This window comes from Pundamilia nyererei, unplaced genomic scaffold (assembly GCF_000239375.1).
Source record: "Pundamilia nyererei isolate P.nyererei 1_Seehausen unplaced genomic scaffold, PunNye1.0 scaffold00084, whole genome shotgun sequence".
Taxonomy (NCBI): Eukaryota; Metazoa; Chordata; class Actinopteri; order Cichliformes; family Cichlidae; genus Pundamilia; species Pundamilia nyererei.
Genome location: NW_005187485.1, coordinates 1,322,788 through 1,350,596, shown reverse-complemented (window position 1 = coordinate 1,350,596; position 27,809 = coordinate 1,322,788). Strand labels below are relative to the sequence as shown.

Sequence of the window (27,809 nt, the reverse complement as noted above, 5' to 3'; positions counted from 1 at the left end):
ATATAAATAAAACTTGACCTATTTTGTTGCCTATGTGAAGCAACTTTAACTCAATGGGATAACTATGAATTAAAAAGAAGGAAAACGACAAAAATGGAGAGACATAAAAGAAGAAAGTCTGTACTCTGACCTACTGAAACCAGCCCAGTGGAAAGGCAAGGCAGCAGAAATTATAGGTTAAGTCCAAGCACACACACTCCGAGTAGGAGAGAGAGGAGTGTGTATTTGCAGAGTGCATATGTGAGGTATGTCTTCTTCTGCTTACACAGAAGATTATACAGTAGCTATAAGACTAAGACTAAATGTAGACCGAGTGCATAACAGTATCTGCTCTCTTTGTTTCATTTCCCAGAAATGCACTACACCAAAGTATAAATGTCTCGTAGTATCAGTGTCAACATGAGAGTAACCATGTGTGTGTGTTTGAATGTGCCCACACTGAGTGCGAGACTCCAGTCAGTCAGTGTGTGTCTTTTTGTGCCTCTCAGGTCATTGTGATGTCTGCCTTTAATGACATCTGATGAGACTCCAGCGCCTCTCTCTCTAAAAATAAAGCAAACTCAATTACCCGTCGTCACTACCTTCCCTGTTTGCACAGACTGACCTAATGTGATCTTTTTCACACAGAGTGTGTATTCTTACAGAGCATGTCGTTCCTCCGAACAAGGACTTCCTGTGTTTAGGAAAAAATGGGAAGGAGCTACCATTCACAGCTAGCAAACATATCATTTTGTTGCATTCTTCCTGTAAAAATATGCTCACCTCTGATGCTTGTGTGTCAAAGAGAGGGGATATTTTGCAGTGCTTGTCACAATTCCTCATTATGGAATCAGGTAAAACCTATTTTAATAATTCAAAACGTTTTTAGAGTCATTATAAAGAAGTTATATCTGGCTTCTGTAACGGGAGGATGTCTCCATATGTCATTGGTTTGTGAGTCAGTTAAAGGATAGGGCAGTCCCCTGACAATATTTAAGAGGAATGCCATTGTAATGAGTGACCTGAGCCAACCAATCCTATGCTGATGTCTTCCTTTCTTTTTTCTTTTGAAAAGCAGCAGAATAAGCTGAAACCCTAGTCCATTTGTATTGTCAGGACAAAGAGAGACCATTGTGGGCAAGAGGGGTAGAGGGGAGCTGGTGGAGGTAGGGGTGTAGAGGGTCAGGGAGGGCAGAGAGGAGTTAGTCAACGTCTGATGCCTGCTGGGTGGAGTGCTGGGGCTCACGGCAGTCGGGGTGTGCGGGTCAGGTAGTGTGTACGTGTCTTTTTTCTTTTTTTCCCCGTCTTTTTTTTTTATGAATGATGAGCTTGAAGTTGCAGGAGTGTGCATTTGTCCAGCTGGATGGATCTTCATTAGAAAAGCAAGCAGCAGGGCGGGGGAGGTTATGTTGGAGGAAGGGAGGGTGAGTGACGGGGAAGCCCGCGCACTGCCTCTCTCACGCTCTGAAGTTTAGTCTACTCCAGCTACAGACACCACAGCATAGAGAAAAGGAGAGAAACAGGGGAGAGAAATGGTGCCGGACCCACTGATACCACAGCAATGACTTACTACACTCACAGTGTGGATTACAAAAGTCTTTCACCTGGAGTTTGGAGACACGTGATTTATTGAATTTTGGAATTGTTTCTCTGGTGGCTAAATGCTTCCTTTGGGCAAAATGCACTCCAGAGCAAAATCACGGAGCTGTGACAACTACCTGTGTATAAAGGTACGAGCTTGAAATGTGTTTAGTCACAGGATTTCGGTGACTCTCTGGAAGTTTTTGCACATGCTTGAACTTTGTTTTGCCTTTTTTTTTCAGCCACTTTATTGCGTGTGTGTTTCTGTATTATGGCGGTAGATGTTTTTGATGTCACTGTTCAGAGATGGCTGATATTTTGACTTGTCGCTGTGTAGTCAAAACACAGCAGGAAGCTTTTCATGCATGCATTGTGTTAGAAGAAAAGGGAGGACGACACGAACGATGATCGGGATTATGTTATTGCTCGATATGCACATATATCCAGCGGCTCATTTCTCCTTTAAGGGAATATAACATGGACTTGTTTGTTTGTAGCGCTCTGTTCACTTTAAAGGGTGATGAATTCCTTTTGCACGGCCTGTCTGTATCATTACTTTTGTTGTGCAGTTGTAAAAGATGAGCGTTTTAGATTTATTTCTTCACTAGTTATAGATCGTGTGCGTGTTGATGATGATTAGAAATTAGAAACGTGGACTTTTATCTGTAGGGGGAAAAGGAGAAAGCAAGATATGATAAACAGACTATTATTTCTGGGAGTCACTGAGATACACAAGTTTGTATCCTCTCTGATATCTTTATCAACCTCCCACTTATAATGGAATGCACCCACTCTATATTTACCCTGCAGAGGTATCAACAGACTTTGTCAGGCTCCTTTGTCTCTGTTGTCACTACTTATCACTGCCCTGATTGGCTGAAGGACCTCCATTCACTATTTTGTCTTCATTAATGAGTTTTATTGAATTGAACATAATATTTAAATGTGTGAGATTCAGTGTTTCATACACACTGGCAGAACAACAAGCCTGCGGTGCTGTTTACATCCTGAAGCAAAGTCATTAGTTGCTTTCCGGTGGTATAAAGTGAGTCTTTTCCATAAACACTGTGGGAATATGTGAAAATTACTCTTTAATCCATCAGTAGTGGTAGTTTTTGTCGGTCTTATTAAATTTTTTTTAAAAATAAATAAAAATAATACGACTTACTGACCCAGATTAAAAAATACGTTGAATGTAATCTGACAGAAACACCCCTACTTTCTTTACTGTAAAAGTAGTACTTTTGGCTGTGGGTATGTGGGTGGTCCAGTTTATCGCCTCACCTCTCACACCTATCTGTGTTCATCACACAATCCTTTTGTCTCGCCGGGTTATCTGCTAAGATAACAACGCTACAATTTGCAGCAACAGCTAATCTTCTTACGGACCACAGCATTAGTATGATTATGCTTTTATTTCTCGAAGCGTGTGCTGTGCTTTGTACACAGAGAGCGTGGCGTTTGTGTGTACAGTTTGATGTGTAATTACATGTCTTAAGCTCCTCGTTAAGGGCCGTATTTCAAACTAACAGCGATCTCAAGTAACCTCATTGACTTTGTTATGGCTCCTTGACATAATCAGAAACTGTGGCTTTTAAATGTATTCAGAGTACAGCGTGCACCTTTTGCCTGACCACACATCCCAGCATCTCTCCTCTTACTGTCGTTCTCTCATGAGATAGGATTTCTATTGGTACAGATCAAAAGCTGAAACTTACTGCGGGCTTAATGGGGAGGTCTCACTAGACTCTTTTGTTGGCATCCTGGCACCTGGCAGCGGGGCAGGTCTGAGCAACCTGTGGCCTTTGTCGTCCCGCTGCCTTTGAGGCTGTTAGCAGGTTGGTTAGCGAGCAGCCTCCGTGGGGGCTCCAGGGCTCTCCTGTTACACTCCCCTGGTGGCTTCATGCTCCACTGGAGTCCTGGCAGGCAGCGTCTTTTGTGTCCCTGACCCACTAAATGTGTCAGTGACCACCTCGTGTTTGCTTCTGTGTCTCTCACTTTTTCTTTTGGTTTTGATACACTTCTTTCCTTATTTGCCCGACTTTTCAGTCTTGACACATGATTTCATTAAGCGCTGCAATAGAGGAATCACCAACTAATCAAGCATTTCACCACCATCCGTATATCTTTAACTTTATAAAAAAGGAAGGGGGTTAACAAAACAGAAAAGGTCAAACATAACCAGGATCAATCCTCTGGGTTTGCTTTTTTCATCAAGAGACAAAACCCTTTAATGTTTAACCATCCCATTTGCTCTGATCACCTTTTTGACAGCTTGTTTACTGATGGCACAGACAAAAGTGTCCCACCTTGAGCTTTAAAGCCATTAATTACCACCTCAGTCTGCCATCAAACAAGCAGCCCATTAGAAAGATCAGGCATCAGAGAGGTTGGGACTTCCCAATTTGCTCTTGTCCTGCCTGAAGCTCTGAAGCTAGACATACACAGCTATATACACTGCATTCCTGTGTGGCTCAGAGCGGATGGGAGGCTCAGCGCTGGTGGTTAAACTTGGTCACTCTGCTGAGACGTGCAAATATATCTCGTGCTAGACAGGTGACACTTAATGAAAAGCTTCCATTTTTTTCATGCCAGTGGGAAGTTCTGTGTCTCTTACCATAGGTAGGATTTTATTTACATGTGTCACTACTCTGAGTGTAAACAATGGATTACCCATCTGTTGTTATTTTTAGTGCGGGTTTTTTGTATCCATACTGTAGCACTGGATTACATAGACAGCCACTCCTGCGCAACACGATGTCTAGCCTTTGAATTGTAATGTTGGCTAATTGTTCTTCAAAACACTGCGTCTGTCACTACCCTTGTTTTTCTGCCTTAGGAACCTGAATTGAAACTTGCTGGTGTGTCCGAACTATGCGGCTGAGGCTTTCCTCCCATTGTTAGCTCTCCTCCAATAAAACTCCACGTTACTCCTCTCCTCCTGAGCGCAACAGTGACTAATGCCCAGAAAAGTTTTTGTCTCGCTAAAGCAAGCTGACTGCTAATGGAAGTGGGTGTTTTGTTTCAGGCCACCGACACTGTACTGCACATACCACTTAGAGAGGCGGAGTGCACAATGAACGCCTTGTAGTAGAGTCGTGGCATGTGTACGAATGCGCTCAACTGTACTCACTCTCCTCTAATTGATGGTGCTGCACTGCTTAGATCAACAAGACAGATCCTACAAAGGGTGAAACATGGGCTGTCTGACCACCAAAACTCAATAGAGTAAAGGCGATCTCTTGATTTGTTGGCAGCTTCTATTTACATGCAAATGTCGCATAGAGATTCAACTGAAAGTAGCAAAATGCATCGAGGAGCTGCATATTAAAGCCCTGTGTTGGTCAACATCTTGCAAAGTGGTAACACTTTATTATACAGCCCCCTACTGAGGGTGTAATTCGCCTGTAACTAACTGGAATTTCAATGTATTTTACTTGTAATTACAGTGTAGTTATATACTTACAGCTAGGTACTTTAGAATAAAGGTGTGAAAAGGCAGGTCTTTGCAGGAAAAAAGAATTATACTATAACTAAATTGTGTCATTAGAACTTGTGTTAGTAAATTTAAATTAATGTATAAGTAATTTTACATCATTCATGAGTAATTTTAAGAGTAATTTCCTTTTTTTTAACATCTTTTTTTAATATCATCATTTAATATTTATTATGTCAATGTGCATGATGGATTTTATACGATTCAATTTCCCCACTTTATAGGGTCAATTCTTTGGTGTTCAATTTTGATTGAATTAATTCTAATTATATATTTCTGTTTATTTATTCGAGTCTTTGTTCCATCATATAAATGCATTTTTGTTTTAATTTACTCATTTTGAAAGTTATATTTGAACAGTGATTGTAAAAGGAGAAAAAAAGAGTAAACTTAAGTAAATAAATTTACTTTACTGCATATACACAGGTCTATAATTTGTTTCTTTTAAGTTTAAAAGGGAGAACGATACTTATAATATTTATATTGTTAAAAAAACACAAATTTTATATATAAATGTGTACCTACCTTTAAATATTTGTTGGTAAACATTTCAAATAAGTTCATACAGGACTATTATACCCTTAGTCGTGGGCTGTATTATAAAGTGTCACCCAAAGTTGTTATATGTGAGACATTTCCTGACATTGCTATTTATCTATGCGCTTATCATGAGAGACAGATGTCTCTATTCCACGGCTGTGTTCCATTCAGGAAGGACACATAGTGGAGTGATGTTTGGCCTTGGCACCGACAGAACAGAGGAAGGTCATAGCTTGAACCATGACTCCGGCTACTACTACAGGTCATCCTCATTCAGATCTGTTGTAATCCCAAATATCCTGTCCTCATCATCAGACAAACTGTGTTGGAAATGCAGTTTGGGGGACCAATGGCGGTGGCCCGGGTCATGTAGGGGTCAAATCATACTATGTGGCAACACGGATGCTGTTGGAAGGTCATGTTCCACCGTCCTGATCGCAACTGGAGTCCAGTTTGGACTTTCCAGTTTGCCTGTTTGTGTTAGCTGAAGGTGACGTCATGGTAACCAGGTGTTTCCCCTCTGCCGGGATGCCTGATATTCCCTGTCATGTTCAAACTTCCTGACAGTCTGGCTAAATGGGAGCCTGCATGCATATGTTTATCTAGTTATATATTTGTATACTGTGCACAGATAGCTTTTATTTGATTGTCGTTGCATGCATTTCAAGGAATTCGTTACAAGCTGTCTGGACTAGGAGTTGCTAACCTGTGACTCCAAGAAACATCTTACTATGAAATGTTTGTCTCTTCTCCTTTTCTTGTAAAATCCAGGAAACTTCAAAAATCTGAAAACTCCTTTACACAGCACTGAGGCACAAAATTGTCAGACTGTTGCTTTTATTCAATTCTTGCTTTTACAACTGGAAAAGGAAAAATTGGCAATTCATTAAAAGAAAAATCTCAAAATCTCCATGTCAAAAAGACTGGAAGCCACTTATTTAGATTCACATCTGCTTATATGTTAATGTACCCGTCTCTTGTTTTTCTCAGGACGCTGAGTCTTTGGACAACTGTATCCAGAGCACTTTGTCTGCCCTGTACCGTCCCTTCAGTGCCACTGCTGTCACCGTCCTCTGGCAGCTGTTCAGCGTGGTGGAGAGGCAATATCGTGGAGACGGACTCCGCTGCCTCATCGACTTTTTGCTTCCTGCCAAGAGGATCCTACAGATCATACAGAAAGAAACCTGTGTGAGTGCTTGATAGTAATGGTATCTGAGGTTAAATTGAGGAAACCAAGAATGTCTGTGTTTGGAAGAGAAGATGGATAGAAATATAGAGAGAGGACATGGGGATTTAAGAAAAGAAACCAAAACTATCTCACTGTCTGGAAAGAGATAAACAACTAGAAGTTAAACTGTGAACAGTTCTGCTGAGTGTGAATATTTTTCCTGAGTGGGAAAAGTGAGACTGAAACAGAGTTGATTATTGTTCCGGAAACAGGCAACAAGCTGAAAAGCAGCCATCATTCTCTGAATAGCGAAACACAGGGAAACTGTGGAGTGCTTGAGAGGGAGCCATGGACTCTAGGGTCCAGCATGAAATTCAATATTCTCTCTCAAAAGCTTTGATTGCTGTGGGTTAGGGCCCTACCACCAAAGCACTGAAACTTTATTCCTCTGCATTCATCTCTCTGGTGATTACGCTGTGACGATAGCCACAGAGCAATAGTTTCATCTAAGCCTAGCCCCTGAGAACAGCTTGCTGTGCATGAGAGCCTTTGTAATGTAGGCAATATGAGAGGCTTCGGAGGAAGATCACATCCTCAGCCTTTGCCATGACATTCATAAGAGATGAAAAAAGCCAACCCTTGAGCACCGTGTTTTTGCTCTTAGGGTTTCATGCTGTCACAACACGGATTTGTGTTGTGGTTGCTGTGAAAACGGGCCTGATCAGACAGGTTTTCATCTTTAGCTGACAGTGATTCACTCAGTGCACCCCATGAAAACACCTTGCCTCTCCATTACAGCTAAACATGTGTTTAAATACTGCTTTGCAGATGTCAGTTGAAATGATCCAAGTCGTACCACAGCTGAGGCATGACTCACATATATGATAACAATGTTTTACGGGAGTACTGACTGACTTCTCTTTCTCTTCACAGGTAAAGTTCAGAGGCTTGCTCTTTTATCATGAGGGATGGCCTCTTTGCATCCATGAGAAAGTTGTCCTGCAGCTTGCACCTCTGCATAAAGTCAGATTAAAGCAAGGAGATTTCTACCTACAAATTGTTCCTTTAGGACGCAAGGCTGCCAAGCTAGTGATAAAATGTTTGTCGATCAGTGGGCAGGCCATTGCAGAAATCCCTATTTCAGAGAGCATGTACGGCAGCATCTTCACATCTGAGTTCTTACAGAATGTAACACGTGACCGAAACCTGCATCCGCTACAGAACTGTCTGCTTACCACTGGTACGGCTGTGTTCAGGACACCGTGGAAGAACGTGGTCAACCCGCTCTTTGTCAGCAACACAGCAGACGCTATAATGCAAGCGCACTGCAGCCGAGGTGGTTTCCGTGCCCATCTCAGCACTTGCAGCACCAGCGGATCTACGGGGACTCTGGACAGCCATCGCAGCTCCAGAGAGTCCCTCCACTCTCAGGGAGCTGACTCCATTTTCTCTGAGCCCAACTCCCCGAACAGAAACCGCATGGACTCTAGCAGTGAGAGCCATAGCACCAGCACAGCTGACAATGCTATACCCAAGATTAAAATAAAAAGTCTCACTGAGGAGTGTGGTACAGGAAAGGGCGGTGAGGACAGCAGTGCAAGAGAGGGAGGACTGGGGTCCAAGATGCTCTCTTTCAGCACAGACCTCAGTAACCCAGGCCCTCGGCGCCGTCTCCACAGAGACTCTGCAACTTTTGAGACCAGGAGACTTTTCAGAAAATCTTACATGGAAGCACTACAGAATCCCATGACCCTTGGGTCGAGCTCTGAATCCATCTTGGAGGAGAGCTCAGAGCATAGTGCTACCCTAAGAGAGAGAACTGTGACACCGGGTAACAGTCCCGACACGCAGACCTCCTCCAGAGAACATTCATCGCGGAGGTTAGGTAGCCGGGGATGGCTCAGCAGTGATGACTCCAGACCCAGCACACCTTTACTTTACTTACAGAGAGGTTTGCGGAGTGCTGAGAGACGAGCAGAAAGGCGCTCCAAGTCACTGGAGAGGACTAACAAAGCAGGCCAGGTTAAAGGCCACCGGGAACGATCTTCTTCTGGAGGATCAGCCGGAATTTCACCCAAAAAACTAAACTATGCTTTTCGTTTCGGAAAGCTGGATGTGGAGGCCATAATTCCTGGACTTGAGAGGAGAAACAGCAAGGATGAGTCGGGTAAGTCCTGATGTTAAACCTCGGTGCACAAAAATTACACTTAAAGTCATAAATATTGGTCATTTTTTGCACCAATACATAAAGAACATTTGCTTATAAATGTTTTTTTATGCTTTTCAAGTAAATTTCAAGTGCAGTATTTGAAATGTAGTCATTATATATAATCACGATTATGATCAGTAATGTCATGAACACAGCAAACCTAGCAATTAATTGATCCTAGCCAAATGTAAAGACACAGGAGCCAGTTGGTGGCTCACGTCCTGAAAATCCTATTATGGCAAAATTGCTGCAATTCATTTAGCGGGTACTTAAGAAATTTCTCAAGAAACAGGAATGAACGAACCAAATGGCTAAAATACCTATTTACACCTGATAAACATACATAAATATCAGGAGCATTAATTAAACTCAATTTATACTGTAAGGTGACCATACAGTTTCCGTGAGAAAACCCAACAAACAAGCTACGTCCACCCCCCCTATCAGCACAGGACTTTGTAACAGTAAGAAGAAAAAACTCCTTTTTAACAAAAAATAAAAAAACTTCCAGCAGAACTAAGCTCGGGGAGGGGGCAGCCATCTGCTGCAACCAGTTGGGGGATGAGAGGAAAGAGAAAAGAAAAAGAAGAACATAAGGAGACAGGACAAAACATACTAAGAAAAGCGCCTCACACAGAGTGCTTCAACAGTTTGAGTCTATAGTAGAATAACAAAGAGATGGTTCAGGGTCACCTGATCCAGCCCTAACTATAAGCTTTATCAAAAAGGAAAGTATTGATAACGTAGAGAGGGGGTGTCTGTCTCTCAAATTTAAACTCGGCACTGAAGGGTCTGCCTCCAATTCTACTTTTAGAAACTCTTAAGAAGTACAAGTCTGAGAGTGAAGTAAGAGTGCAGTCTTTAAGATATGGTGCTGCCTGATCATTCAAGACCTCATATATCAGGAGAAGGATTTTAAATACAGGGAGTCGATGAAAATAGGCTAATATTGGAGAAATATGCTCTCTTTCTCATCTTTTTAGTACTCTTACTGCAATGTTCCAGATAAACTGAATGCTTTTAGGGAACTTTTAGAACTACCTGATAAGAATGAATTATAATTATCAGCCTAGAAGTAATGAATGAGACAGGATGTTTCTAATTTTGCAAATGTTGTGCAGATAAAAGAAGGCAGTCCTACATATTTGTTTTAAAATAGTAAATAAGGTGTTAATAGAGGCCAAGGTTATGCCATCCAGAGTAAGCTGGGCACCGTGCTTCTAAGATTTTTAGGACCAAATGTAACAAGAAAGAAAATTACATACAGGCTGGTATGTCTTTATGACATGCCAGTAGTTTAACTAATTGATTTGTATCATCTAGTTTCATCTGGGCTGCAAGTATATGTTGCCTAAGGGAAGCACGTGTAATGTAAAAAGTAGTGGTCCCAGCACAGAACTCTGTGGAACTCCATAAATACATTTCACACATGAAAAACCTGTGCGTTTACCTGTACAAAGAGGAGTCTATCTAACATGGAGTCTATGATTCCTTTAATATTAGTGTCTTCTAATATCCGCAGGAAAACCTTGTGATCAGCAGTATCAAATGCTGTTCTAACAAGACAAGAAGACAGACGTGTCTACCATCAGAGTCTATAAGAAGGTCATTTGTAACATCATTAGCATTATCTGGATTATTTTGTAAACAATCTCTATGACACAAGAAGTCCAGAGAGTGGGACTTTTTGCTTATTTATTACTACACTAAGGATGTATTGTAGTTGCATATTTTCCTTCATTACTGTGAACACTGACACTTTAAATTGTGTTAACCCCAGGCTTGTGGTGGTGCTGTAGTACATATTCACTAATAAAATCGCAAAAGTAATTTATTTGTAGTTTTTAAAAGACACAATTAAAAAGTGTTTCACAGTCAGGATAAAATCCACACCAAGTGTAGCCTAAAAATCCTGACATACATGCAAGCATAAGTTCATACATGTATGTACCTACCTGAATGGGCAAGGCCTTGCCATGCAGGCAAGTACGTGCATGGTAATTATGTGCATGCAGGTAAGTACGCTGTGATTAATAAAACTTTAAAATGAATTCTAAGTTTAAGTGGAAGCAAGTGGTGGAAGGAAAGAAACAGTGTTGATATGTCATCGCTAGCTGCTTTTTTTTGTTTGTTAACGAGGAGGATGGGCTGGGTAGAATTCCACATAAAGATATGTGAGGGAGACAGCGTGTAGTAAAAAGTTATTGACTGACAATACAGGTTTGTTTGTTTAGTTTTGTTTAGTTTTGGGGTTTGTTTGGTTTTTATCAATTTTTCTTAGTTGAAAGAAGCAGTATAAGTTTAGAGACTCAAATGCTGGTCAAAAATAGTATAGACCATTACTAGTATAACAAATGGTGATTTAATCTGTGATAAATCTCTGAGAAATGCCTCTGTACTAGAAAACTGCACAGGCATTTTCAAAAATCTGACAGAATCTGAAACATCTCAGTTTTAACAGGTTTGGTTTACCGATGGTTAAATCATCATGTCACTAATCAAATAATACACCCTGAGGTTATGAAAACCTCTTAATAGCTAGATGGTGGTTTTGCAATAACAGCCTGCAGCAGGACTGGTTATAACAGTTCATTAGATGACTACAGTTGGAGTCTGAGTGCTCATAACTCTCAGCTACTTCATTCCGATTGGTGACAGATAACCTTTCACAGCCCACTCTGTGTGTTTTTTGGCAAGTTGAGGGAACAGGTACAGTCCAACCCTGGAAAGAGCACTTTAGTCCCAATCCTTTGTTTTCTTTACTGCTGTCAGTCTGTTTTGTTTTCTGTTGGTGCGTTCTGGGTAGCTCAGGAAAACAGTGATGTGAGAGTACCACCTAGGGAATCATGTTGTTTTTAGAGCTTCTTCCGTGAATTGAAATGTGAGGTTAAAAAAGGCAGTTTTGTTCATTCTCTAGTACTTAACATCGGGCAGTGCCAGACATTAGCTGTGAGTATTTGTGGGTTTTTTTTAAAAAGTGGTTTTAATTATGTTGAAAAAACAGCAGTGGGCAAAAATACAGTATATAAATCAGATTTTTCAGAGATTACTTCAGAGGGATTGAATTTCAGCTTTTGGCAAGCAGGTTTTTCCAGCAACATTATAGAAAGTCGTGTAAATTCTGTAAAAACTGGCATCCTATAGTGAGATGAGCCTTATCAGGAATGAGGGCTGCAGCAATCCCAGATGGGTTGCTCGTTTACACAAGTTTAACTTGTGAACAAATCAGCTGCTGGGGATGTTTTTGGAAAACAAACTTTTATAAATTGAGCCTTTTGTCTTTTAACTATAAAAACCCGAAAGCTCGCTGACTCATACACGTCTGAAAAACAAAGGCTCTATGATTGATTAAATTACTTGTGATATGAGCCAACAAATATCCTGATTCTTATATGTGATCACTATGTGATAATAACCAGTGCTTGTTTAGTCTTTGATGACTTAAAAAAGTGTCAAACACAGAAGATAGAAAGCAGACTGTGTCACAGGACAATACACAGGAAGCTTTAGCCTACTTTTGTCACTTCCTCTCAAAACAAAGCATTTTAGGAAACCTGCAGCAAACACAAGCGTGGTCACACAGTCGCACAGGAAATGCACTAATTCTCTGAAGACAATAGAGGCTGAGCTGGGAGGGCTTATTATCACAGAACAGAGCATGACAATACTCAAACTGCTTATACAGACAACACATCACAGATAGATAACTGCAAATTTATTATAGACATAACACTGAGTTTGTGTAAAGTTTTAGGCTCTGTTAATAGTTGGAGTACTTTTTAAAAACCTTTTTTTAAGCTACAATGGCATATATACTGTCCAAAAACCACAAAAATTCAATTAGTTATCATGTAGAACAAAGAAAAGCAGCAAATTGTCACATCACACATGATAAAATCAGTGTTTTCAGGGATTTTAGCTTCTGGACCACTATTTTCTGTTGATTAATTCTAATTATGTACCGTGCATGCTCATCTGTCCATTTCATCCCAGTTGTTGGCCAAGACACCATGAAGTATCCTGTAGGATGTAGAGATACTGGATTGGATATTAGAATGCAGGTTTGCAGCCTCAGGTTCAGGTCTGTAAACTGTGGTATCAATTAAAAATTCCAGGAGCACAATTCTTGTAAAAAGAGCCTTGAGCTATGTAGAAGTAAATAGGAGGAGGTGCAGGTATGAGAGTCTGCCTGTGACTCAGCCTGACTAAACACCTGGACTCTGTGATGACTCAGGTGAACTCACTAATTGAGTGCACTTAGCTGGCCACTAATAAACACACTTTCATGAGGTATCACCGCTAGGAAAGAGAGTACAGAAGTGAAAGGAAGCTTCAAATTTCTATTGATTGCACTGTGTTGTTGATTGCTTGCTTAATAAACATCAGACTAGTGCTCTGATTTTTTTATTTGTCTTTACAGGACAGCGTAACGACAGCCTGAACAGTGAAAGCAGGAGGCACAGAGCTAGTGGAGAAGAGTCACACAGTCCCAAAGCTGCAAATGGGACAACCATCAGAGTGGCCTCGGTACAAAGCTCCTCATGTGACTATAATTTAACCTTCCCCAAACTGGTGTCAGAGGTCAATCAGGAGCTGCTCACATCAGCGGCTGTGATCCTGCCAGGTAAAGGACAGCTGATTCAGACCCATCAGCCTGTACTGAAATTATTTTTTCCATCCATCCATCCATTTTCTCATAAATCCTGAACCATGAAATAATTCCCGAAACATTCAGCTTTTTTTGAAATTGCAGTATTTATTGAACTTTCTAACTAATTAAGAAAATTAGTTTCTTAATTAGTTTCCATATATGAGTTTTAACCTTGATCGTATTTGCTCATTTTTATCACATTTATGATTTCCAACATTTCTGCGCATCTTAAAAATGTGCACTTTATTTAGTTTTTTTGGTGAAAATTATGATGTAATGTCTCAAAAATTAATAAAAAAATGATGAAAGATATTTCACTTCTTTTCAATTCTGAAATCATTCAAAAATAAAATAACACATAGCATTACTTGCCTAAGTGGAAAATTTCATCCCCCCCCCACCCCAAAAAGCGAAGGTAATGGACCGAAACTTTTCTATTGATGCTAAAAAAGCAACAGCAATAGAAACTGAAACATCTACTAAATTATCTATCTAAGGGAGGCCTAGACAAAACCATTAAAAATGTGTGTTCTTATTATGTGAGTGATATTTCTCCTTGTTTTTTATCGAACTGGCATTTCCAAAACTTTTTTGCTCTAAAAAACATTAGTTTGTCATATCACTATGAAGCTTGAGCAGTTATATTTTTGGTGTGGGAAGAAAGTAGAGCTAAGTTCTGACCCCCATCTCTGCTTTCTCTCTACCAGGGACCAGAGACCGTAGTGGGAGAGCAGTGGTGCAGGTGTGCACAAGAGCTCCATTGTGGGCAAGTGAGACCTGCACCGTCCACGATCTGACGTGCTTACTTAGCTACTACTACTCAACTCTGCGGTAAGTCATGCATGCAGTATGCCGGTTTATTTTGTCTGGGTTAAAAATGACTTCTACACCTATCATTAACTTCTAAGGTGAACTCATCCAAGCTAGTGTTTTTAACACTTTTCCAGTTTTCTTTCCATTCCAGCTTTTATTTGGAGCTATAGAACAAAGAAGTCTTTCCATTAAGTATAGTTGAACATATTTTTTCATCCCTTATTAGATCTCTTATTAGACAACACAATGTGTTTGCTTTAAGGTCAACATCCATCCCCCCAAAATTGCTTAGAAAGTCTGAAACTTAACTTTAAGTGTCACTTCATCATCACAAAAATCTGTGTTCGTGTACAAATTTGTCAGGTGTCAAAATATTGTATCACATCATGCCATCATGTGTTTGACAGATGCTACAATAACTGTAATGCTTCGGTTTTAGGAAAGAAAGGCGTGATCAAGGTATAACTGTTGTAATAGACTGCAGAAGGCAGCAGCCTGTTCCAGCTCTGTTGTCATCGCTGTCTGAGTTTCAGGTGAGCCCACACTGGAAAACATGTAATTACCCTCCAACACACCCGGAGAGTTTTCAGGCCCTCTGCTGCCTCCTGCACTGTAATGTTATGTGTCTCTCTGTCAGAGATAAAATACTGCCTCATTCCTTACACATTTCCTTTTGTTCTGCCTCTCTGTCTCTGGCATAGTGCGGTTTTTCTTTTTAAGAGGCACACCTTAAACTTGTAGTGTGTGCACTTCCAAGACATTTTTCTGAAAAAGGCTGGCCTCAGGGCCTTCGCAGAGGAGCCTGTCCTTGCTTGTCTGCTTTTAACCACACGCTGGGAGCAGGCTGGCTGCAGCTGACTCGCAGGAGAGATATCATACTCTGATAATACATTTCTTCCTGATGTAAAGGTGATAATGCTGTAAACCTTGACACAAACATCCGAAGTCACTTTGAACGCACAGTACTTAGCTGTTCATAGCATAAGAACTATATGTTGTATTATAATCTATGTGCTTTAAGTGTATCTTAAATAAAACATGCTCATGTGTTTTTTTTCTAGACTTTAATACCACATGCACTTTACTCAGTTCTGTTCCTGTCGGACAAAGAGGTAGCAAGCAAACCCGAGAGAGACATCAGTGTACAGGTAAAAATAGAATAAATGTGCAGTATTCATGTTGGTGAAGGCTAGGCCTAATTTTGTTTACACACTTGCAAGAATTCATTTCCATTTGTTACAGGGATGATTTTTGAAAGTTTCTTATCTGATCTTATTACTGCAAGCCGTGATGACAGAGATTTTTTTTAAGCTGCGCAGGAGACGTGCTGTGACTGAAATCTGGATGTTTGTTTATGTTTTTCTTTTTCTCCAGACAGAAACTGTGTCATCTTTGAAGGCCCTGCTGAAGTACATTGACCAAACCCAGCTCACACGAGACCTGGAGGGCACCTTCCACTACGATCACAACCACTGGATCCAGTTCAGACAGGTGAGTGTGACTAAGGCGACTGGAGTAGAGTGTAAACATGTATGTAATACCTTTTTTCCAGTTTCATGGTTAGATGCTTGATTTCATAATGAAAAAAGACACCCAGATTTACAGGGCAATGCACCTCTAAGCCAGATAAACATAGGAGAAGTTTGCTTTGAACTCTTACTAAGACATGACTAATGTAACCAAGGATTTTGCTGTCTAAAACAAATTATAGCTGAGTACTGAAAATAATGTAAAAGGGGAAAAAAAGTAAAGCGTTCTGGCAGAAAGCCCCAAAGGCAAACTTCCACCACCAGCAAGCCAGTTGAAACATGATCAGTTTCACATTTGGTAATATCGCTGTTTTGACACTGTAGGTGTTAACAGTCTCACTTTCCTTGCTTTCATTCTTCCTCTTGTCTTCTTTTACTTACAGAAAATCGAACCTTTTGCCGCCAGCTGTAGTGCGGCCATCACCTCCCTTCAGGAGTCTATTAGCTCACTGAGCGCCAGCAGCAACCTAAAGACCTCTAAGGTCAGAGCAAAGCCCTGCAAACAGCCTGGCCTGCTGATTTATGTGTCTCCACTCACACACAATAGATGTCTGCTGGCTTTTTTTTTTGTAGTAAAATGTTTACCAGTTTGTTTCATTCTTAGTTTCCAGGATGTTTAAAAAAAAAAAATCTACTGTGTAAATGTGACCATCCATTTACCCGTGTCCGTGTTTATGTCAGGAGGTGTCTGAGGTGTTAGAAAAGCAGAAGCATCTCATGAAGTGTGTACTAGATGACACCTGTCTAAACCGACTCCGTCTGGAAGGTGGAACTGTACTTGCCCGTATCAGGAAGGAAGAAGCCTGCGACAATGAAAACTACAGGTAGATCATGATAGGACGCGATGGTGCCCAATGGTCATAATGAGTAGTACCCATGATGATTAAAATAAACTTCCTGTAACCTGTCTGAATATTGTTTTTCTTTTTTTTTCAGGGACACTGTCGACATGTTAAACGCACTCTACAATCAAGTAGATGAAGAAGTTCATAAGCTTGTGATCCTTTCAAACAAGTCACAGAAACAGTTAGACAGCTTGCTGGAGGCGCACAGGTTTGAGGAGCAAACTCAGCAGGTGACTTTTACATTAAATACCATATTCCCACCTGCTCTGCAGAGCTTTTCTTGTTTTTTTTAGTAATTGACAATTCCTTTCTCTTTTTCAGATCAAACTTTGGTTCAGTGTCGCGGGAGAGAAGCAGCTTGCGCCTTTGGAATCATTAACTCTGTCTGCAGCCAAAATAAAGGAGATGAGAGAGAGCTTGAGTCAATTTCTGGAGGAATCAGTGGTAAAGATACCTCAACTTTTACGTGAACTGATTATGTTATATTTAACTTTTAGAAAGGATTCAGTGCTAAATTGATCTTTTTTGCTCACAGAACCAGCAGAGACGTGGCCTGCAGCTGGTCAAAGAGTCTCCAGAGGCCCTTCCAGAGGTTCTTCTCGACTTTAAACAACATCTGGGTTCCATTTTGAGCAGAGTTGAGCAAAGGAAGGCGAAGCTAGATATCCTAGCCAACCTGTATGAGTTCTATGATTCGGTAAGTAAAATTCATGCAAAATGATACCACATTTTAATTGCTGACCTTTCTTAAAAGATTGAACACTGAATGGTTTGTATTTAGCCATATTGTGTATATCTAACATATTTAAACCACCTTTTTACACCTGTAGGCAAACCAGTGGATGGACCACTGTCAGGATTACTTCCATCAACTGAGTATGGCCAGCCCAGGGGGAAGATTTTCGCCCTCTGTGGTGCAGGTCCTACAGGATTACTGCACTGAAGCATCCAAATTCTCCATGGAAAACTTCAGCACGCTTAATGACATGGTGCTTTCACTGGCGTCTCCTGAGCAGATGCAGCAGTGGAACGCCGTGTGGCACAAATGTAAACAGACCAAGCAGCAGCTGGAAGAGACTTTGGCTCGAGCCATGGCAGCAACTCAGGACTCCACAGCTGCCGATACGGATTCTCTGAAGCCTGCAGAAGTTCAGATCATCACTCCAGAGCAGCGTGGAGCTAATGGATGTGTGCGTTTACCTGGACCAATTAAGCCATTAAATTTTGAGGACAACAAAAATCTCTCTGTCAGGCCTTTTTCCAAGAGTCCCACAAGTTCAATCTCCTCTTCATCGCACTTCACTTTCTCCCCCGACAGCGAGAGCAAACTGAGACAGAGCCCACCCATGTTTGATGACACAGACAGCGACTGCACTATCGACTCGATCGTCTCCTGCCGCTCCGAGCCCATCTACTCTGGAGCCTCCCGGGTGCGCAAGCAACCCATGAAGAAGATCATGAAGAAGACCATGAGCCATGAGCTATCCCCGAGAGACAGCACCCACTCGGATGTCAGTCACATTCACGGATATACAGGCGTCTACATTAAGGGTTTGGAGGTGACCAATAACGTGTCTGCAGAGAAGAAGCTGCAGAGACCTGATGTGATGAGCCCCACGCTAGGCCGCAGCCGCAGCATGTCTACGCCCTGCAGGATCCATACCAGGCGCAGCGATGGAGATGGAAAGAAACAGAGCAGGTGAGGAATTAATCAGTTGTATCAAGAATACGCTGGGATAGAATCTGATGAGTACGTAGTTATAAACAACACGTTTATGATGTTTTTGTAAGAGATGGAAAAAAATACCACACAAACTAACATTTTCATGATAAACTACACCAGCCTCAGGCCTGTTAAGCCAGTCATGTGAAGTTTTTAAAAAGCCTTCAAATTCTCATATTAAGTAACTGCTTTAAACCTGCCTCATACTTTCTTGGAACCGACCTGTTAAAAAGTAGTGTGTAGTTTTCAGGTGATTACTAGGCTTTAATGACAGTCTTGTGGTATTATTTTAATGGTGTTACAGTCAGTTATTGTCAGATTAGTCATAGCCTTGCATACCTGCGAGTATTACAGGTAAAAACAACCCAGACCAGCCAAAATATTCAACTTTTTATATTATGAAATGAAGGCGAACAAATCTAACCCTCAGATTTGGAGTTTTTTAACTGTTTTTTTTGGGAAACTCTCTGTCAAACAATCAAAATTGTCCACATTATCATCCCTGTTGTTCTCAGTCTTAACCCTGATGCGTCCTTCTGTTTAACAGTAAAGTGCAGCACATCATGGATGAAATGATTTCCACAGAGAGGGAGTACGCTCGCTCACTCAGCTACATCATTGAGCACTATTTCCCCGAAATGGAGCGCCTCGATTTGCCTCAGGACCTGCGGGGGAAACGGAGCATCATTTTTGGGAATGTGGAGAAACTGTGGGACTTCCACAGCCAGTATTTCTTAAAAGAGCTGGAGGCGTGCACCCAATCCCCGCTGTCCATCAGTAGCTGTTTTCTGCGGCATGTGAGTATCCTTACACTTAATTTGAAACAGCTTTCAGGTCTCGTTGCTTCATCGAGATGTGTTGCTGTATAGTTACTAGCTTAGTTTGTCATGTAGTGATTGTTTCATTATCCCACACTGGTCCATTATTGCTTGTGTGCTCATGTACTCAGCAACAAAATGAAAGTACCTGGTGAATTTACAGTCTCTGAATCATTCGGCACGCTTTGTGAATCATTCTGACATGTCAGCATACATTTTGCTGTAGTGTTGTAACTTGTTAATGTTGTGTGCAGGAGGATCAGTTTGGAATGTATGCTCTGTACAGCAAAAATAAGCCGCAGTCCGACGCTTTGCTCAGCAGCCACGGGAACGAATTCTTTAAGGTGCGTCTAGAATCTCTTACTTTGGTCACATTCCTCACACAGTGACTGGATACAGGCTGCAAAACAACCTTTCAACCTCTCTGATTATAGAAAGGTTTACGAGAAAATGACCCTACTGCTTACTGAACTTATTCATTTATGTGTCTCAGTTTTATTTTAGGTGTTTCTTTTTAATCCAGTAAATTAAGCATAATTAGGTGTTAAAACAGGACATAATTTAGGGCATATGTAGTTTGTAATCATCAATCCCTCATGATGTCTGCTTTTGTAAGGATATCACAAACCCACGAATGAAGTGATGGCAGTTCTTTTTTTTAAATCCAGGCAGTATCTAAAAGTGTAATGATGATTTCTTCCTCCAGAATAAGCAGATGGAGCTCGGGGATAAGATGGACCTGGCATCCTACTTGCTGAAGCCCATTCAGAGGATGAGTAAATATGCACTGTTGCTCAAAGACCTGATAAAAGAGTGCAGCCAGTCCCAGGAGCAGGAGCTGAGTGACCTTCGCACTGCAGAAGAGATGGTCAAGTTTCAGCTCCGCCATGGGAACGATCTGTTGGCTATGGACGCCATTCGAGGATGTGATGTAAGTTATAGGCAGGCACAGATATGAAACAGAGATACTCAAACTTAGGTCATCAAAGCTATTTTTGCTGGAGTTCATTGTGTTAAATGCGATACAGTAGAATAAGGTCAGACTCCCACCAGGAATCGCATTGTTCTCGCTGATGTGTGCAAGCAGCCATGTTTCCTCTCCAGGTGAATCTGAAAGAACAGGGTCAACTCCGCTGCCAGGATGAGTTCATGGTCTGGTGTGGTCGCAGGAAATACCTCCGCCAAGTCTTCTTGTTTGAAGACCTCATCCTCTTCAGTAAGACCAAGAAGATAGAGGGAGGATATGACATTTACATCTACAAACAGTCTTTCAAAGTAAGAATTTATTGTTTGAGGAGGATTTTTTTTGTCTGGACTGCTTTTAGAGTAGAGCTTTACTTTTATATTCTTAATGTTTTCTGTATAGACAGCAGAGATAGGCATGACCGAAAATGTCGGTGACAGCGGCCTACGCTTTGAGATCTGGTTCCGTCGGAGGAAGTCACAAGACACGTTTATACTCCAAGCCAGCTCTGCAGAGGTCAAGGCGGTGTGGACAACTATTATTGGGAAGATCCTGTGGAGGCAGGCGCTCAGAAACAGAGGTCTGTTTCTGTGACAGACTGTGCACTTTGACACAAACTCTTAAATACATCATACAAAACAAATAAGGTGACACACACGAACATTTAGTCATTGGAGATATTTTTGTGTTGGGATTGTAGAGCTGCGCATGCTGGAGATGGTGTCTATGGGAATTGGAAGCAAACCGTTCATGGACATCAAGCCAAGTGACGCAGCTATCAGTGACAGAGCCATTGAGTATACCATGAAGGGGGCAGGTGAGCTGACTTTGGGAACTAAATATTCTTTTTCTTTCTAATGGAATATCTGTGTTTGCTATGTGCGTCATAATCAGTACAATTAATGCATTAATCTTTCTGATGGTGTGATAACAAATAAAGTAGCACAACATTGGTTTTCATTGTTGCTTATCTAACAGCTCACTTCACTTCTCTCTAACGCTAGAGTCGAGGACGAGAGCGTCCATCGCAGTGTCCTCATTTGAACACGTGGCCTCGTTCAAGAGGCCTCACTCCACCATCTCCAACAGCAGCACCTCCTCCTCCAGCAGCCAGTCGTCCTCCTCCCTGCTGGGCTCCCTCAATCTCCACCTGTACTCCTCACCCTCTCACCCGCACACACTTTCGCACCCAGCAGGCAGCGTTCCCTCCTTTACCCAGTGGCCCTATGACTGCATAGAGGAAGATGAGCTGGAGCAGGACACCGTGAGCCAGCCCTCCATGAGTGAGTGACCAGATGTGCATTCGCCGGTTTTGTTTTGTTTGTTCACAGTTTCTCAAGTGTGAACCTTATCCAATCTAATCACAGAGCACAGAACAGAGCAAACTTTGGTAATTTGCTCTTCAAACTAACCCAAAATTATTACACAAAACTGCATTGCATGATAAACAATAGAACAAATAAGTAGACATGTAAATAAAACATGCAGTTAGGTGCCGTGTTTGCTGCTACCACAAGGAGTCACCAAAGTCACAAATTCCTACACATAAAATGTGTAAATAAATGTCTTTTTGAACGCTTTAATAACGTGCAAATGACAGAAAATTTTAAACTCAAGCTGTGAATGAAGGGAACAGAGTTCTGTCTTGCTGATCTTGTATTGCTTTATTTATATATCTAATTTTTCTCCATGCTTTCTGTGACAGTCATTGAGAGCTCTGAGACATCCTCTCAGTGTACATCCAGTGAAAGTGTGACAGGACTGAATACGCTCGCCGTACCCGGGCACACCAACGTCACCATGGAATCTTACAACAACAATGAGTCCTCTTCTTTCCTCTGCTCCACCACACCTCCATCCTCCATAGCAGAGCCCTCGATTTTCCAGAAAGATGAAGACCTCCAGCCCCAAGGCACCAAGTTTATCACAGCAGTGAGTGTTTGATTTCCGTCATTGTTATTGTTATATATGTAAAAGAAAACTGAGGCTGTATTGTTGCAGCCATCACATTTTTTCATACTTTACCTCTGCCTAGCTTCACTTCTTCCCTTCTCCTATGATAATTTTCATGTTACAGCTTTCTAAGAAGTTGTCATTTAACTTTGGCACATTGTTCCCTATTTGTGGTTCATATGTGCCTCTTTGATTCTGTGTAGCAGTCTGGAAAGCAGAAAAGACCAAGACAAAACACGCTCAGTTGCCACTCAGTTAAGGTTTTTGTGGAAACCTTTTTTTTAAAAGTGTTAAATTGTATGTGTGGTCATTGTGGTTAGTGTTAGCAGTTTCCACTGTTATTCAACTGCATCATTTGTTTCTGACAGTCATTTTCCATTCAGTTAATAAACGCAGGTGGGCTAAATAATACAACATCTCTTTGTACAACATATATAACAGGTCACCACAAACAAACCAAAACTAATCAACAGGACTTTTCAGTCCAAGTGACATTTCCTGAAACCCCTTTCAGACATGCACTCCCTCCCAGCAACGTGCTGATCTTTGAACATGTCGGCTTCGTTTCTGAATTCATCTGTCACGCATTTTCGCCGTTCTTAATCTGGAAGCGTGATCTTTCTCTCTTTCTAAGCCCGAGCGTGAGAGGCAGGTGCAGCTGCTGCAGCACGCAGTCTTTTCTGTTGAATCGTAAATACACAGAGGATGCCCGTGAGCGCGAGACAACTAAACGATCCAAAGTGTGATGACAGTTCGACAGACTCATTTGGACATTAGTGGCAAAAATTGCATAAATAAGGCTGTAATTTGATGAAGCGAGCAACGTTTGTAAAGCATTTTGAACATTTTCTGCAAAGAAACTGCATGACTGACTAGATTGGCTGCAGCTATATGTGCCTGTTATTGTAGTTTATAGTTTTTATGATAAAACAGCTGAGGCAGAAATGAGCAGTTATTTACATCTACGCTCATGTTATTCTAAAATGTCTCTCTGAAATCTTTTTTTTTTGCAAACAGCAACAACATTAGGATTGGAAAGAACAGCTGTTCAAAAAGCAGTTTAAAAACTGTTGAACAAGAAATATAAAACTACTTTTTAAAGAAACTTCAAGCTGGAAACATAATTAACTTATTTTTCTCATTTTAATTTACATAATACTGCACTTCACATAAAGCGGGCCGTCCATCATCTGCAAACCTTTTAAGGTCTTTTCTTGAAAATATATATGTTTTCATCACGTTATCTACACCTGCATCTTTAGCTACGAAGCGCACACTCCTTATTAGACAGCTATACTAATGAAGCCGAGTGTCCTGTAAAGGGGAACTGGTTATTTAAATGTTATTTTTAAGGTGGATGTCTTGAAGCAGAAGTACAGTGGGGCAAAAAAGTATTTAGTCAGCCACCGATTGTGCAAGTTCCCCCACCTAAAATGATGACAGAGGTCAGTAATTTGCACCAGAGGTACACTTCAACTGTGAGAGACAGAATGTGAAAAAAAAATCCATGAATCCACATGGTAGGATTTGTAAAGAATTTATGGGGGTGGAAAATAAGTATTTGGTCACTTCAAACAAGGAAAATCTCTGGCTCTCACAGACCTGTAACGTCTTCTGTAAGAAGCTTTTCTGTCCCCCACTCGTTACCTGTATGAATGGCACCTGTTTGAACTCATCATCTGTATAAAAGACACCTGTCCACAGCCTCAAACAGTCAGACTCCAAACTCCGCCATGGCCAAGACCAAAGAGCTTTCGAAGGACACCAGGAAAAGTATTGTAGACCTGCACCAGACTGGGAAGAGTGAATCTACAATAGGCAAGCAGCTTGGTGTGAAAAAATCAACTGTGGGAGCAATCATCAGAAAATGGAAGACATACAAGACCACTGATAATCTCCCTCGATCTGGGGCTCCACGCAAGATCTCATCCCGTGGGGTCAAAATGATCATGAGAACGGTGAGCAAAGATCCCAGAACCACACGGGGGGACCTGGTGAATGACCTGCAGAGAGCTGGGACCAAAGTAACAAAGGTCACCATCAGTAACACACTACAACGGCAGGGAATCAAATCCCGCAGTGCCAGACGTGTTCCGCTGCTGAAGCCAGTGCATGTCCAGGCCCGTCTGAAGTTTGCCAGAGAGCACATGGATGATACAGCAGAGGATTGGGAGAATGTCATGTGGTCAGATGAAACCAAAGTAGAACTTTTTGGTATAAACTCAACTCGTCGTGTTTGGAGGAAGAAGAATACTGAGTTGCATCCCAAGAACACCATACCTACTGTGAAGCATGGGGGTGGAAACATCATGCTATGGGGCTGTTTTTCTGCCAAGGGGACAGGACGACTGATCCGTGTTAAGGACAGAATGAATGGGGCCATGTATCGTGAGATTTTGAGCCAAAACCTCCTTCCATCAGTGAGAACTTTGAAGATGAAACGAGGCTGGGTCTTCCAACATGACAATGATCCAAAACACACCGCCCGGGCAACAAAGGAGTGGCTCCGTAAGAAGCATTTGAAAGTCCTGGAGTGGCCTAGCCAGTCTCCAGACCTCAACCCCATAGAAAATCTGTGGCGGGAGTTGAAAGTCCGTGTTGCTCGGCAACAGCCCCAAAACATCACTGCTCTCGAGAAGATCTGCATGGAGGAATGGGCCAAAATACCAGCTACTGTGTGTGCAAACCTGGTAAAGACCTATAGTAAATGTTTGACCTCTGTTATTGCCAACAAAGGTTATGTTACAAAGTATTGAGTTGTATTTTTGTTATTGACCAAATACTTATTTTCCACCCTGATTTATGAATAAATTCTTTACAAATCCTACCATGTGGATTCATGGATTTTTTTTTTTACGTTCTGTCTCTCACAGTTGAAGTGTACCTCTGGTGCAAATTACTGACCTCTGTCATCATTTTAGGTGGGGGAACTTGCACAATCGGTGGCTGACTAAATACTTTTTTGCCCCACTGTAGTTGCTTCTATAGTTTCACTCACTACTTTTTGCTCTTTTGTTTTTACCAGAGCAAGACCTCTCATATAGCAGTAGGCCTGTCTACATTGGTCTGACTCAAAGCTGAGGGGTTTTAGCTCAGTAAGTAACCGATGTCACAGGGGTGGACATCTGTAATGTTCCCTTCACAACCTCATTAACAACTGTGAGGATGTAGCCGTGGCCTGAATACTAATATGTGTGAAAAAAAAAATCTTTTGTGTTGTGTGCTGCGTGGGAGTTTGTCCTGATGGGTTTAGTGGGCTGTCCTTCTGATGGGTGGTTTGGCTCTTTTTCATGTTTCTCTACCTTTTTTGGCATGCGGGTGAAGCGAGTATCATAATAAAAACACGTGTTCTTGAGATTGTGCATGCTTGAACACATGTATGTTATGTTTTAAGAGTGATTTTTTTTGTATAGTATCTGTGTGAGTTTTGCGTTTTTAAGAATCTTGCTGTTTTTTAGCTCAAAAAGTGGAAGAAATTTTATTTTTTTAAAACAAGGCATTTATAAAATAGCCAGTGCAGCTGGCAGTATTAACGTGTAGACGTAATATATTTTTATTTAAAAAAAAGACACCACAGGCTCTTTAAATTCTAAGATAATCTTGTCCTTAGTGGCTCTAAAGGTTATTTAAATGACACGCTATCGATGTTTATGTAACACCAAACTAAGCAAAATGCAGAAGCAGCGTGTGAAGAATTAAGTATGAAGAGCGTAAGTAACAGCCAGGCGCTGTTGAGCAAGCGTGAGAACCTCGATCAAAGAAAAAGTCTGGGAATTCTGCAGGTTTGGAGCATTCAGGTGTAGGAAGGGTTTCAGGGTCATTTTCCAAACAATTTAAAGTTATTCTTTACAAACTAGAGAACCTTTTATTCTCAAATGTAACGCTCAAGACATTTGCCAAACGTTCCCAGCAAATTGCTGCGGTCGGACCGTTCGATACGCAGAGCTACATCTCAGACGTTACACATGTCACTTCACATGTTAAGTGTGTGACAGTATAATTAGAAAGAGGGTGAAACTGGAGATGTTTGGCAGTTATGAACAGCACCATGTTTGGTAAAAAGCAAACACAGCATATCACCACAAACACCTCAAAACACCTCAAAACTGTCAAGCGCGGAGGAGGAGGAGTGATGATTTGGGGCCTGTTTTTCAAACACAGAACCTGGGCACCTTGCAATCACAGAGTTGACCGTGAACTTTTCTTTATACAAAAGTATTCTAGCATCAAATGTGAGGCCACCTCTCCAACAGCTAAAGCTTGGCCCAAATTACAGAGTACAGCAGAATCATGGTTCTGCCGTCCAGTCAACGTCCAGTTCTTGAAGTTAAGAGCGCAGCAGATAAGCAAATACAAACCTCAGTAACGTGAAGCACTGTAGTAATAAAGACCAAAGTTTCTTCACAGTTGTGTGAGAAAATGATAAGGTCACACAGAAAACCATAACTTCCAGTTACTGTTGCTAAAAGTGGTTATACAGCCTCCTGAATTGTGCACCGTACTTCATTTTTTACACGCTGCTTCTGCATTTTGACTGCATAGATAATAACACAGTTTATTTATTTATATCTTTTAAAAGCTGGTAAGAACTGGGTGTCCTGATAGGTAAAAGCTTTTTATGATCCCTCTACCTTTAAGCATATTAAAGGTATGCGTTGTGACAAATAAATAAATCACTCATGTACTTTCTGTCCAACTTTAATACATTTAATAAACATTACAGGTTAAAAAAAAAATTGAATGTTTTTGCTTTAAGTGCCACACAAATAAAACATTTAGTAAAGAAAAAGCTGGCATCTTTATTTCGACTGCTGAAGGTTGTGTTGTTTTGGTCGTTTTTTTAGACAGTGCACAGTTTTGCTCACCTTCCTGATGTTGTGTGAAACCCTGATGGCTTAAAATCACTAAGCATTTTACAGTTGACAGGTGTTCATCTAGCATGCGATGTGGTTTTGCTTTATTAAAAGGTGTATTGGGAGTGTTTTCTTAACTGACATGCTTAATGCTGCATGTTTACTCAACTTAAACCTTTCCGATTGCATCATATTAAAAAAAGTATTTTTTACACGTCTTTTAACATTTTTCGTTTTGCATTTCTTTGCAGCTTTGAGGTCTGCAGGAGGCAGCAGCTTGTACTTCACGGCGAGGAGACGGGAAAAATAAGCGGATTAAAGCTTCACAGCACTACAACTTTAATGACTAAAATGCAACTTATTACATGACATTTCGTTACAATACTGTAAATGTATAACTGACACATAATATACGCTGTCGTGATGGTACGTCAGAGGTCTGTACATTTTTTTTGTAAGCTAGCCATGTGTTTATACTGTAGATGTATTTTACAAAACAAAACATAGCTGACCAATCCCGACAATGTTGTACTGTCGCACTTCTCTTGCAGTCAGTCCTTGTACAGAAGATTAAAATGTTTTAAACACGTGGTTGTATTTGTTGTTACACTGGGGGAAGCTGTTCTTTTACATACAAAAGTCTTCAAAGTTGAGCAAAACGCTCAGTGCGTGAAAACATCTCAAAAG

At 41.1% G+C, this 27,809-nt stretch overlaps 1 protein-coding gene across 2 annotated transcripts; it reads left to right on the top strand.

Annotated features, from left to right (window-relative positions):
* The first annotated feature begins 1,616 nt into the window (after positions 1-1,616).
* On the top strand, positions 1,617-27,438 carry plekhg4b (pleckstrin homology domain containing, family G (with RhoGef domain) member 4B). Of its 2 annotated transcripts, XM_005738496.1 has the most exons (24): positions 1,617-1,709; positions 6,587-6,784; positions 7,698-8,931; positions 13,394-13,597; positions 14,332-14,455; positions 14,877-14,970; positions 15,499-15,585; positions 15,812-15,928; positions 16,350-16,448; positions 16,648-16,790; positions 16,903-17,041; positions 17,133-17,255; positions 17,347-17,508; positions 17,642-18,510; positions 19,082-19,331; positions 19,607-19,696; positions 20,059-20,283; positions 20,457-20,627; positions 20,719-20,896; positions 21,017-21,133; positions 21,321-21,599; positions 22,022-22,248; positions 25,295-25,364; positions 27,374-27,438. In XM_005738496.1, exons 1-23 carry the CDS (start codon positions 1,641-1,643, stop codon positions 25,337-25,339), a joined length of 5,244 nt encoding a protein of 1,747 aa, XP_005738553.1. In that variant the 5' UTR covers positions 1,617-1,640; the 3' UTR covers positions 25,340-25,364; positions 27,374-27,438. The 2 variants fall into 2 exon arrangements, with proteins under 2 accessions (XP_005738553.1, XP_005738554.1); XM_005738497.2 differs by lacking the exon at positions 25,295-25,364 and having other exon boundaries at positions 27,374-27,433.
* Positions 27,439-27,809: the final 371 nt, after the last annotated feature.